Consider the following 13,788-nt stretch of genomic DNA (forward strand, 5'->3'; position numbering starts at 1 on the left):
CGCATTCGCCTAAAGCAACTTGAAGAAAAAAAGCAGTCCGTTGCGTGTCTTTATCATCATCTTTGATCATTTTTGGTACCATTCATGTAGTCATGGACTGCACCGACCATAACTGTTTGTTCTACTTGTTTCACCAGCAAAAAAAGCTTTCATATGCAACATATGCAACATTTACAGCTAACAGATGGAATGATTGCTCAATATTTTTGATATGTAACACAAGAGCTAGCTATGATGTTCGTATCATTCTCAAATATAACCACACCCTGTTTTATACATGGCAAGCAACAATATGAAGATTATCAAAACTGCCTCATTTTAAACCACAATGTGCATCTTGTAGAGAAAACAGAAAGTTATCCATCTTATAATAACTTTTTTAGCACCCACAAAAACAGACAAGAGACAGATGGGCACTAACTCTTGGCTAATTTATTTTTGATAGGAACAAAACACACAAGTACCTGGGAAGCAGCACAGCACATGTGCAAGTCATGTGACAGGCAAACAAAAAGATATGGCTAAACAGAACTTGAGAAACTGCACTCCCTATCTGTTAGAGCCACCGAAAATTAACTAATACATTTATTTGTACACCTATTTATGTGGAAGGCTTTTCTCAGTTCACCTGTTAGTCTCTCTTTATCTGAGAACAAAATATGTGTATCGCGAAATCTGGGATCACAATGGCATGATTTACAATGATCTGACAAGTGTGAAAATATTTTTTTAGTGAGTTAGCATGCTCTTTTAGTTGTGTATTGATGCAGCGGCCAGCCAGTCTGTCCTATGTACACGCTTCCAAGGGTTAGTGTTATCAGATATACCACCCCTTCTCATCATTTTATGAAGTGCAATTGTTCTTTTAAGTGATAGCTACATTTTCTTTTCCCTGTTTTTAACTTTTGGCCAACGGCCTGACACAAAAGTTGCACCTTAATAGGGGCGCTGAAGACATCAATGCCATATCTCCAGGCAACTTTTTTTAATCCGTGAGAAAACCTGTGAATGTATGGCAGAACTGGGCATTGCTTTTTATCTTTACTGAAGTGGTTCCTTGAAGGTGGTCGCATGACTTGTGCTATTTTTTTTAACTTTGTCGATAGCTCTGGTAATAACCTGTTCCGGGAAACCTACTGAGGATAGCCCTACTATTTGTTTTGAAAAGCTTTCGTTCATTGTGTGATAGCAAGACTTTAACATAGCCCCTTAAGACAAGACACTGCTATTAAATTTTCAACAATTTTAATATGACCTGACCTGTAATGGAGCAGGAATTTTTTCGATCAGTAACATTTTGGACCTATTAATAACATTTTTGCCTAACCACATGTACTGGATGCACAGCCCTAGATTGAAAAAACAGTGTATGGTGTATATAATTGGCTTGCCGTTAGCATTCTGGACAACGTACGCTCTGTGGCATAGAAGTAGAGAAAAAAAACGCTCTGTGACGTAGTGGTTTGCACCGCACGCTGGTAATCGAGAGGTTGCTGGTTCGATTTTGCGAGACAGATATGCTTGCCTCTTATGTGTTTTTTTTTTTCAGTCTCTCAGTATACATTTTTTCAACATCACTTCCGTGACGGAAGTGCATCAGCAGAGCTGTGGTGGCCCCGCCATAAAACACTTTCTTCTTCAATGTATGTTTCTTACGTGTAGTGACTTGCTTATTCAATTGGTCACAACGTTTATGGAGCAGCCGTGCCCGGATTTTGGTATCTGTACGGTGGGTGTCATTTGGATTTTGTCATAATGTGGGGAGGATTGGGGAGCACTGGTTGGAAAGATGCCCCCTTTGCACACCCCTGGCCTGTTGCCGTCCATAGGCATTAGCAGGCATTTGTCAAGCATATCACCAAAGCGCCCTGTACAATCTCGGCAAGCAGTGCCCCTAGCGGTACTTCAGTCTAGGTGCTGCCCGAGCGCGTCCACGGAGGACGTGGCCGCCTGCCGCAGGAAGCGTCGCGCCTGGCTGCGCGTCACGCGGCGGATAACGCCGAAGGCCACGACCACCTGCGTGGCCAGCATCAGCGCCAGCGGCAGGTCGACGGCGCGCTCCAGGGGCAGCGGCCGGGCACCGCCCACGGCGAGGAAGACCAGCAGGGGCAGTTGCAGCAGCACGCTCAGCAGCCAGAAGCCCGCCAGCGCCGGCATCTGCAGCAGTGGTGATGGTCGTCGGCAGGATTTTCTCTCGAGGCTGGTGGTGGGTGCAAACCAGTGTATCAGTTGCATTGCAGCTGAGGGAGGGGGAGGGCACTGGTGCAGCTTAGGTGAGGGAGGGGGAGGGGGGGGGTGAGGGAGGGGGAGGGGGGGTGAGTGCTGCCAACGCCTCCTAAAGAAAATTATGCCTGGAACGTGAGCCGCGAACGCGCTGCCCTACCCTCTGATTTTACCCTCCTCCTTCGGTACGAAGGCGAGCGTCTCCGACGGCCGCTTCCTGCGAACACAGCAATGCTTTCACAGTTGCCTCCGAGCAGGCGTGATGTCACGTGACAGAGTGGTACGATTATTTAGAAGTGTGGCAGCTTGGGCTAGTTGGTATGACATGGCGATAGCTATAGCGCGAGAACAGAACGACGACACAGAGACAAGAAGAGACGAGCGCTCGTGTCCTTCTTGTCTCTGTGTCGTCGTTCTGTTCTCGTGCTATAGCTATCGGTACTACGGTTATGTCACGTGACTAAGCGGTATGGAGGCGAGCGGTCTCACGCGGCGGCGGTCGCAACACAAGGCAGGAGTGTGGCAGCTTGGGCTAGTTGGTATGGCATGATGACAGTTTATAGCGCGAGAACAGAACGACGACACTGAGATAACACTCTAAAAAAAGTGCGAGTAAAAAGGGTGTCTTTTTGTCCCACAACAATAATCGTCATCTATATTGCGTTCCATACTTGCGCTATCGCCCCGCGCCCGGTACATTCCGGTAACGATCGACATGCCCATTGTCAGGGTTACATTGCATTCTCGATAGGAAAGTGGCCAGCGCCGAGTTTTCAAGAAACGAAGCGCACGCAAGCCTGATGACGATTATTGTTGTGGGGCAAAAAGACACCCTTTTTACTCGATATTTTTTTAGAGTGAAGAAGGACACGAGCGCTCATGTCTTTCGCGTCCGACAAGGCAGGAGGCATGGCCTCCAAGATTGCGTGCTGGCAGCTAGGAGGCTCCCAATCGAAAAGAGAGCGACGTTCAAGGCATAGTTTATCTAGGAGGCATTGGCGCTGCTGATGCTCGAGGGGAGCGAGTCCCTTTTGAATCCCCCTGCCGACGCCCATGGTTGCTGTCGTGCTCTCTTTTTTCGAACCCAGTGTGCGCTCGATAAAGCGCGTGCCACGCGATGAAATTCCTTCCAAGCGCTTGAAAACCATTGCACTTCCAGAACTCCTGGTGTGCCGCATTTGAAATACCGTCGCTGCATAGCGGAACACTTCAGCGCACGCACCCAAGAACAGAGGAAGGTCATGACAACACGAGCGCTTGCTTTCAACTCATAATTTATTCGCAAAGCTGCACAATAAGAACAATATCGTTCATTACGTCACACGATTGTAATGCTGGTATCACGTGAACATGCTCAAAGACTGTTTCCTTGGAGAGGACCAAGTAATAGACGGTGCGCTTACACCTAGCTAACTCACCCGCCTTTGCAATCAAATCAGCCTATCATATCCCTGACATCTTGGCTCCTATTTCTCGCTACTACTCCCTTACACATATACGATGGTTTGCAGGCTTTCCATTTTTTAACCCGCACTCATGGCAGTGTACTGAATGATTGCCGTCCCGGAAGTTTCCCACTATCTGTTCTGCTATGAAAAATCAACTCGTCCAAAAATCAATGCTCCTGCTATTGCTTGCTCCCCGCGCAATTTACATGGTAACACTCGTAAACTTTAGTGAGCCATGAGGAACTGATTGAAGCAGCCTTAGTGGTTCAGAATGCTATGTTTACTGCGCAACTTGCTCTCACTTTCTTGACCGTTGCGAGCCACATGGGTGTCAAATGAACAAAATTAAGACCTCCGTGGTCCAAGAGTCATTACCTCCTCAGTGTAATGGTGTTCGCAACGGAACAAATGGAAACACCTTGACAAGGACGTGAAACTGATTGCCACTTCCCATACACTTTTGCAAAAGTTTGGACCATCAGGAGTTAGGGAGGAGTTAGCACCTCCCTATTTTCGCCCACAATAGGGCGACGGGTAGAGCCGCTTATGGGTTGTATAAATAAGCGTTTTGCAAATTTTCAAACCACCAAAATTCAATGCCACCACCTGCACGGCAGGCCTAAACAACAGTGCACAGTTGTGCCTTGTCTTTCGCGATCTGCAAGCTAGTTTATACGTATACATTCACCCAAATCTTTATCTGTTGTACATGAACTACAATTTTTCCTGTGTATATTTGTCATATGAGTGAATTAAGCTCCAAAAAGGGTGATTAAAAGTGGGTACTCGCAAACCACGTGTCCACAAAACGTCTTTTTTTGTGACCCATTTTTGTGTGTGTGTGTGTGTGTGTGTGACCAACATGGCGTTGACAGACCAAAAAAAAAGTCGCCGTTACGAATGATAGTTAAAATTGGGACGTTAAACCCCACAAATCGATGAACGATAGTTAAAGATTTGGGTGGCTGTACAGTCTCATGGACGCTATTGTGCGTGTAAAAATTATATCTCACCTCTTCCCCGAGGTTCCCTGCGTAGCCCAAGTAGAGCCGTGGAGGTTCTACAGCCGTCATCATAATCAAGATGGCCGCCGAAATTGTCTGCTGCGTGAGCGACAGGTAGCGGAGCTGCGCACATCAGAAGTAGATCGTAGTTAATTTAGACTGATCGAGGTGCAACTTACCGAGACGACTTCGTGCGTTTATGTTCAACCACTAACAGTCTTTCTTATCTCACCACTCCCAAGTTTACGCTGACACAAACTTATACCGCATGCAGAAAAGATGAGTATTTAGCGAGCGGTACGCAAAACGCCATACATAGAGCTTCCGATAAGTTAGCCTTCTGTTGATGAATAAAAAAAAAAGAGTTACACTGTAGTGAGGCGTAAAAGAAAAAAAAAGTTTGTTTCCTCTACCTTGCGTGAGCCTATCCTAAAGAAGTGTAAGACGTGAGAAGTGGTGAGCCAATCTGGACAGCAATCATGCGTGTTCTGGACCACATGAATGCGGTTTTGTAACGCGGGCCAATAACGGCGGTAGTGTAAAGTCACAACACCATACGCTGTTGCGCAAGGTTAAACAAACTAGCTAGGCAAAATGATGTTAGCGCAGGCTTAATTATGCAGGGAAGATGTTGCCTCATCTTCAACGTCAGTCATAATCCGGCATTTTATTTTTCATTTTCGCCCTTTAGTTAATTAGTTGGCAACAGCGCTCACTGTCTACCGGTAAAGTTCCCGATTGTGCAAATGCTTTCAGGAGACAAAGTGAAGTGGGCTTCTCCTCAGAAACACCGGTACCGTGGTGAAGCTAGCTTCGACGTGCGTACAAGCACGCATGTGAGGAAAGGTTATACGATTGCGTGAGATGCTGCTACTACTACTACTACTACTACTACTACTACTACTACTACTACTACTACTACTACTACTACTACTACTACTACTAATAATAATAATAATAATAATAATATTCATAATAATAATAATAATAATAATAATAATAATAATAATAATAATAATAATAATAATAATAATAATAATAATAATAGAAAGAGGTCAGGTTTTGTGCAACCATGCAATCATGCACAATAAGCAAACGACTTCAATAAAAAAATAAAAAATAAGACGGGTTGCTATTCTTTTTTTTTGCATTCATTTTCGAATTGGTTGTGCTAGGAAGACACGCACCTCAAGCAGTGCACCGATCATAAGATGTTCACTTAAGTTTAGAATTAGTAATATGTGCCGCAACGTCAGCATTCTATATCAGCGAAGCACGAAAAATAGTTCGTGGATTCGGTGATAAAGTGGCCACTCGAGGCGTATGTATGAGCTTCGATATAGAGTGCGGTTTGAGGGTACACGCAGCTACCCAGGGTATCACACGCTTTTTGCACGAGTTGTACGAGACGGTGTGCCACATGTATAGCGTACTAGACCAGGTGATCATCGCGAAGCTTCAGTACATTTTGAGGTAGATTAATTGCAGATGTGCGCATACGTATGCATGCATAACGGCAGGCACCTTGATGTAGAGGGCGAGGCAGCGGGATATGAGCCACAGTGGAGAGTAGAAGAGGTTGAAGTAGACGGCCATTTGCAGCGGCAAGCTGGTCAGTAGTTCCTCACCTGAAACATGTGTGCACGTGCAACGCGAAGCGCTTCTTTCATGAAATAGACTTTAGCTTGATAACAAACTGATAAATACGTCAAAGGAGGGGAAGTAGATGGGGAAAAAACTGCTAGCACACATGCAGTGCCACCCCGAATCTCTTCCGTCTTCTCCGTTTCCTGGGATTGATGAGCATAGGTCGGCGAATCTACTCAAGAGTCGGCTCAGTTCGGACTCGCCGAGACTCAGATTCAGAGCTTGATCTGACTCTGAGTGAGTCCGGGTGAGTAAAATTTTCGTGAGTTTTATTCCGAGTGAGTCCAGTTGAAGAAAATTTTAATGAGTCTGCGTGAGTTCCGCTTTCTTTTGCCGACCTAAGGTCCTATCTAGTCATCTTCAGCATTACTGTCAGTATTACCTGGATCTGCGTTCATACTCACGTTTATTCACAGGTATTCCAGAGCGGTGTCACTCATACACCGTTTCAATGTGTATTTATTATAGGCGTGATTCACGTAATGGGGTGCGCCTTGACCTCCCCCCCCCCCCCCCCCACCAACTTTTTCAGGGAACTTCTTGATTATTATATCTTATGCTGTCATATATTCCAAGCAAAATTACCTTACTGGTTCGGGAGCACTCGGAGCTCGTTTTCGAAAATACTATGTCAAATGGCACCAAGAAGAGCACCGATTACGTGAGATATTGGTTTTAAAGAGAATTGACACCGGGTTCGGTGAAGGGAATTTTAGGCTAACAGACTCATGAATAGACTCACTCAACTCAGATCGAACCGTGAGCGTGAGCCTCAGTGAGTCCGGGTGAGTAGTGTTTTGGTGACTTTGAGTCCGAGTGAGTCCGACTCGGGAAAAGTTTCGCGAGTTGGAGTGAGTCCAAAGACAAAACTATATTTCATGAGTGAGTCTGAGTGGGCTGCACAGGTTTTGCCAACCTATGTTGATAATTAAGTGCATAAGGTTTCCTAACGCTGACTAGAGAGCTCAATTATTACATATAAATATGTAAAAAATATATACCACTTAAATATGTAAAGCGAATATTATTTTGATTCCAAAAAAAAAAAGGGAAAGAAACGTAGAAAACATCCTGCATATATTGCATGGACAATCGAGACTTCATTCGCGAATTCTACGAAAAGTTCTAGAAAATAACTTTTAGTAAACGTTTTGAAAAAATCTTCTTGTAAAGAACGTTTTTTCAACGTCTTCTAACAATCTTCCTGGGAAAAAACGTTTATTCAACGTAACATAATATACCTAGATGTCTGCATACCTTTCTAGTCGTTTCGAGAAGTTTATGCGACGTTTCGTGTTTCTTGGGCTGACAGGACCGAAGAGCAAGCTTTGCAGAAGCAGCTTTAAACAATAAGTAATAATGCCTAATTAGGCCACACAAGGTCTGTTATCGTAGGTTGATTGTAATATTTTTTAATGCATTTGCAAAGTTCTTAAGTGAGGACATTCTGATGGAGAAAGGAGATTAAAACGGCCGGCATTGTAAAAATAATGTTGCTTTGACTCACGTACCTGTTGCTCTTGGTTAGCAGAAGACCGCATTCACATCCGGCTAAATGTTATCAATATCGCTATCCTGTTGTTGTCACTCAAAGCTGAGCTATAGTGTTTCAAACACTTGTTATAGTTTGAGCTGCAATGAACTGTATTGAAAAAAGTTATACTGTAAAAGCCTTTGAGGGGTTTTGATTTTCTTTCACGACACCATAATCCGCATAACTACTTTGCTGGACATAATGCTACACGCCCGGTACTTAGATACCACGATCGATCGGTGCGTGCGCTTTCGGTTTGAGATAAAATTCTCGACAACTACGAGTTACTAGCGATATTTGTAAAAGGCGCTTGTTGTAGAGACTACATGCGCATTAGGCCGAAAATCGTATACGAATGAGTTATGTTAACCAATGACATTACAAATGAATTCGAGCCTCTGTAAAGTTTGACAGTGGGGCTGGCGTATTTAAGATCGTGAGCACAGGGCTTAAAGAATAGGGAAAAAAAAGAAACGAGCAAGCCAACTGTAATTCTGATTCTGGCGATCACCGATTAAAATACACCCCATAGAGTGTATTTTTTAGAATTTACAATACACTAGAGAACATCAAAGGCATAGCGGGTACATGCGACAGCGCCGCTTTGCAAGCTACCGGCTGGTGAATACGGCTTCATGAAATAGTAAATTCTTACCGTGCTTTAAAGCTATCGCCCTTGATCTGCTACAACTAAGGTGCAGGCCGGGGAATATTGTTTCCGAAACTGCTTCGACCAGAGATCTCAGTGACGCCATACTTCTGACTTCGTTGCCCTACAGCGTGCTTGATATTGTCATTCAACAGAGCACGTTCCAATGTTTTGGTTGTTATTAATCGTAACCTAGGCAACGACCATAAGGACGTTTTTTAAAAGTGGCGCCCTATCGCCACCTTCCAGCGCTTCCACGACGATCTCCGCGTCAGCGCTATTACACACTCAGCTGAACTTCAAGAAATTGGCTCCTCGTATATTGTTAGCGGCTTCATTGTACAAGAACAGTACTCTATGCACGTGACGAATACCTAACGCCACGTAACGCAACAGGTGGCGTAGGCGGCAGTGAGATCACCGAACAAATAGCAGCGTCGCTTGAGAGTGTACCTGACAGGTGGCGCAAGGTGGTATTTTGAATTTTTACGCTTGCGGATGCTGTTGAGTGACGAGGTGTGGTCGGTCGCTGCTGCGAGGACACCGTGAAGTGGGGGAAAAACAAAGTTATGTCTACGTGACAGCGACGAAATTGAAAAAAAGGACTGTACCGCCTCAGTCGTAAGTGACCGTGCATCGTATGCCGATTGTGTCGGTAGTACGAAAGGATCTATCGCATCTCCCAAGCTCGTCGTCTTGTTTTAGCTTGTGGCGTCCGCCACGCTACAGCAGGAATGTTGTGGCATGCTTTTTCGGAAGTGGTAACCCGATGATTCGCCCGTCGAGCCGCTCCGGCTGATTGAGTAGTCATCTAACCGGCTACTTCTCGCTACACCCTTCAGATGGCTACCACCGAGACGGCGAGGCTCGGCCTGCTATGTTTATTCTTCGCGAGCGGTAAGTGTGCATATTTCTATTCGATGTGTGTGTGTCACCTCTCTCAAAACGTTGACTCAACGGCTGGAGCACGCGTACACACCCCGTTTCTCGGAGTAAATTACTCGCGAAAACAATAGGCGGTCGGCGTAAGTGCGGTGCATTTGAATGTCTTTGCTGTCGCGTGGAGACTTCAACTGGTGTGCCGTTTTAGTCGGAAAAGAAAGGAAAACCCGCTGTCGTTTGAACGGGAATAAATTAGCGCGCTACGACAACGCGCGTACGTAGCCACTTACTACGAGGATGTTGCTTCGATTTGTGTCACGGCGCATTTATATTCCTGCGCGCCCTTTCAAACTGTTCGTGCGGTAGCGCTCCTTTGAGGACGGCGTTGATGGCATCATCGACAACGTCCAAACCGATGTGCGCTCATCACGTAAACAAAGTACAGAGGTCACGCCTGCTCGCTTGCGATGTGTGCGCATCTCGGATGTTAATCGGAACGGCTTGACCGCGGACGCCAGCTTTTTGCGCCGTGTGATCGTTCGTACTTGCTAGGTCGCGGCGTGAAGCCGTGCAGCCAACAAGTGGCGGTTCCTTGTTGCTCCGTCGCAAGGAACTATATTGATAGGCGGATCGATAATTGGGGCAACACACATGGTGTACTTGTAATTGCACTCGAACTTCTGGTTTCTGACGGGTTAACTTGTGCAAGCTGCGAAAAAGAACCAGTCGCCAGTGAGCAATGCGATGTATATCAGGCGCTTGATCGCGATAGGGAGTTGATCGTGTCACATCCAGGGTAATGGCTAGCAAACGTATGTGTGGCGTTCGCCCATGTATGGGTATGTGTTATGTGTGTAGCTTGAAGGGAAGTTCCGCATATATTTTTACAGCTAAGTGTGCAGGCATTTTCATCTCCATCAAAATGTGCAATCATCTCCATCAAAATGTGCAATCAGGAATCGAACCAAGTACCTCTCAATCGTTATCGAAACATCATAGTCACCAAGCCACCGCAGAACCACCTCGTATCAATAATAAAAGTTCTGTTAACATAGTTAATGGCATATAAATTATATTCCTGTTGACAATACCATCACGCTTCAAATCACAGAAAGAGGAAAGTGTTTTACATTTTGTAGGAAAGTGTTTTACTTTTTGTCAGTCTATTTTACGGATGGGTTTTAGTGGCACCATAATGGGCTGTTAACGCTTCCATTTTTCACCTTCAACAGCTAAATTAACAGTGCTACGATAGACGCATGCATATGAGAAGGGTTGAGTTCGAGCATTTGACGTTACATGACCAAATTAATTCATGGTGAAATATTCTAAAGCAAGAGAACATTCGTAACAGTCCAAGTTGGTAATTCCCCTATGACCTATGTAAAATGAATAGACTGTACCTGTATCATTACTATCAGTACTTATTTCCATAGCAAGATGAGGACTTCTCGTAACGATTTCTTGTGTGCCTACCATGTACTAGCTGAGCTGATCTTGCACTTGTTAACTTCCTAGTTTCACCCTGCCACATAATTCTCTAATATTTATTGCTGTGCTTTCAATTATTATAGTGCCTATATCATTCTTGTAATCTTCATCTCTCTAAATTTCGTGGTATGTCCAGTTCCATTTTTTTTTCTCTCAGTGTCAACTGGAGCATTAGCTATTTTCATTTGCTATGTAATTGCGTGCTTTCTGGCTGCCTCTTAATGTTATAGCTAAGATTTTTCGTTTCATCACTCCTTGAATGATTCTTAACTTCTCTAGCTTTTTTTTTTTGTTGTTGAACAGTTTCTGCTCTTTATGTTAACACCAATTAAGGACAGTGATAGTATTTTTTTTTTTCTAATGATGGCTAGTGCCACATTGCCAGTGATCATTTCAGGATACATGCTGTAAAGGTTCCGACCCATTATATTACGTACTTTCAGAAATACACTACAAATAGCAAAATGAATAACCTACTGTTGTTATTCCCTCCACGTCTTTCTCTCCTTCATTTGTAATGCTAGTAGACCCATATAATCTCGTGGCTACATGCCAGCAAATGAAATGTTTTGCTTGTGTAGGGTGTCTAAGCATTCAGGCAAACATGCCTCGCATGCTGTAAGGCTGCTATTGCAGAAAGTATTGCTCGTAGTTGGCAAGCTCTGCAGGGAGTTTGGTTTGATTGATTTACTTTTGCTTTTCATGAGAGCATCATTTTAGACTAGATGGCACTCCGTTACTTCGAACAACTGCTCAACAGATCGGATACAGACAACAGAAAAGAAGACTCACCTAACGCTGATTGTGTCTTCTTCTCTGTTCATGTCTTTTAGGGGTGAAGCTCCTTAGGGCGTGGGCTGTGCGTCCCCTGTAGCCTGTATGTAGCCACCTCTAGTTTAGTTCTTGCAGTGTTCACTAGATGGCGGTACCGTCCCCTGTATGTAGCCACCTCTAGTTTAGTTCTTGCAGTGTTCACTAGATGGCGGTACCGTCTCCTGTATGTAGCCACCTCTCGTTTAGTTCTTGTAGTGTTTACTAGATGGTGGTACTTGTAGCTGATGATGAAAAGATGCAAGATGTTATAAACTAGAAAGCGGTACTTGTAGTTGATGAAAGACGCGAGATCTTATAAAATAGGAATGATGTCACATATGGCGCGTGTCATTGGTTGAAGGCAATCGTTGGATTTAGTGCGGCGACGTACGCTAGGGGGAGCGTTGTAATAAAATCCGTTCGCTGTTGGCGCGCGCTCGGAGTCGCCGGATGGATAAGGCTGCACAGCGGAGAGAGCGCAAGGCGGCAGCAGCGCGCGCTCGCAGACAGAATCCCGATGTGCGAGCGCGCGAGGCAAGGGACATCGCAAGCCATCCATCGTCTAAGAACAAATAAAAGTTGATTTGTGTATATACACACACAGCGTTTCTCACGTCTTTACATGATGATCGACTGGGCGAGTTACACGGAAGATTCACAGTTTATTGATGAATCCCTCCGGAGCTTCGCCCATTCATCATCATTCACCCCGTCAATATGCCGTAACTTTTTTGTTGCACAATCGTCCGAACTAGTCATTTATGATCATGAGAATTAGGGGCAAGTGAATCCAGACAATGTGTGACAAGGCTGCTTGAAGAAAATCTTTGTTAATGCCGTGCAGCAGAAAGGGGCCTTGTGTGCAAAACATTAAGATATGACTAACTGTGAAAGAAAGAAGGGGAATTCCAGGGACTCGCTTCTGTTGATCGGACACACTATTAAGGAGAACTAATGGGTAATAATGGCAAGGAAAACATGTAGAGTGTTTTTATGGTAACTATAACATACATGTAAAAAAAAATGGGCAAAAATATAACATGCCATCGGCACAGACCACACATGTATCTCGAAGGTTGCAAGTTCGATCCCTGCTGGTGAGAAGCTAGCTATCTTGTCATTCTCTTTATTTTCTTTTTATTTTTGTAATAATTACTGCATATGACATCTCTTACACTTGTCATTATTGTCTGTTAATTCTCATTAGGGGTGAAAGAACCATACAAAACCATAAGCCTAATGGTTGTTGTGTAACAATAAGCTTAGTGTGCATTTAATGCCCCTTAAAGAATGTGCTAATGGGTCTTTTGGCACTGGATTATGGCGAGTGTGGTAACACACTATAGGACATACAAATGAAAGGACAGTACTGGATGATGCACTGTTTCATGGTTCCGTTGCCATCCTGTTTGCGTTACATTGACTTTGTCCATGTGTTTGTTTCACGAGATGGGGCGATGTTGTGTGTTCTGATTACGCTGATTTCGTTCACATGATGAAGTATGACTGAGCTGAACTGCAAAAAAAAAAGTTTCAAGAAGCTGTTTTGCAGCATTTATCTCAAAGAGTTCATCTGTAATTGAAACTTACAAGACATAAGACGAAAGGAAAAATTGGTGCCGTAAGGTTGAAATTAGGTGCAATATTTATACATTGAAAGCTTCTAATAACAAATGGTAGAAAGAATTGGAAATTTTAAGGGCTCGTTTTTCTCTGTTAGACGCAATAATAAAGAGAACTAACTGCCGCCGTATCTCAGTCGATAGGGCATCCGATGCGCTATTCGGAGATTGCAGGTTCAGTCCCTTCCCGCAGCAAGTTATCTCTTCATTCACTTCCTTTGAATATTCTACATTACAATTTACTACTAATAAGATCCCCCATACGTTCCTTGGCATCATTGTCTTTTAGTTTTCAATAATAGCTAACAGTCTTTTATGTTTCATGCTGCACCGAATTATAATAGTAACTATATTCTTAATGCGTTTAGTTTGTGGTGAGGTGTGGATGCTTTCAAATTCACTTCATATATAGTTGAAGAAAGCAAAATAGAAATGCATGTGCTCACACATGTGACTAGGCCGGTGATGGTCTTAA

The 13,788-nt window shown here is 44.1% G+C and overlaps 2 protein-coding genes across 2 annotated transcripts in view; one reads left to right on the plus strand and one right to left on the minus strand.

Moving 5' to 3' along the window:
• Positions 1-421: 421 nt before the first annotated feature.
• Positions 422-8,817, minus strand: LOC119164748 (transmembrane protein 17-like). Its single transcript, XM_037416956.2, has 4 exons — positions 8,512-8,817; positions 6,200-6,303; positions 4,685-4,798; positions 422-2,157 (listed from the first exon to the last, which is right to left on the minus strand). Exons 1-4 carry the CDS (start codon positions 8,609-8,611, stop codon positions 1,906-1,908), a joined length of 570 nt encoding a protein of 189 aa, XP_037272853.2. The 5' UTR covers positions 8,612-8,817; the 3' UTR covers positions 422-1,905.
• A 69-nt stretch (positions 8,818-8,886) lies between these two features.
• The window catches only part of Cont (Contactin), a 50,759-nt gene continuing 45,857 nt past the window's right edge, over positions 8,887-13,788 (plus strand). Inside the window, exon 1 of the mRNA XM_037415167.2 lies at positions 8,887-9,402. Coding sequence (XP_037271064.2) covers positions 9,348-9,402 — 55 coding nt within the window. The 5' untranslated portion in view covers positions 8,887-9,347. The remainder of the gene's footprint in view (positions 9,403-13,788) is intronic.

This window comes from Rhipicephalus microplus, chromosome 9 (genome assembly GCF_043290135.1).
Source record: "Rhipicephalus microplus isolate Deutch F79 chromosome 9, USDA_Rmic, whole genome shotgun sequence".
Taxonomy (NCBI): domain Eukaryota; kingdom Metazoa; phylum Arthropoda; class Arachnida; order Ixodida; family Ixodidae; genus Rhipicephalus; species Rhipicephalus microplus.

Bases quoted from the DNA above. Each gene is read 5' to 3' on its own strand.
- LOC119164748 (XM_037416956.2), bottom strand. From the start codon at position 8,611: ATGGCGTCACTGAGATCTCTGGTCGAAGCAGTTTCGGAAACAATATTC. The intron at 6,304-8,511 runs GTAAGAATTTAC...CACATGTTTCAG, and splicing joins GGCGATAGCTTTAAAGCACG to GTGAGGAACTACTGACCAGC. The intron at 2,158-4,684 runs GTGAGATATAAT...CCACTGCTGCAG, and splicing joins CAGGGAACCTCGGGGAAGAG to ATGCCGGCGCTGGCGGGCTT.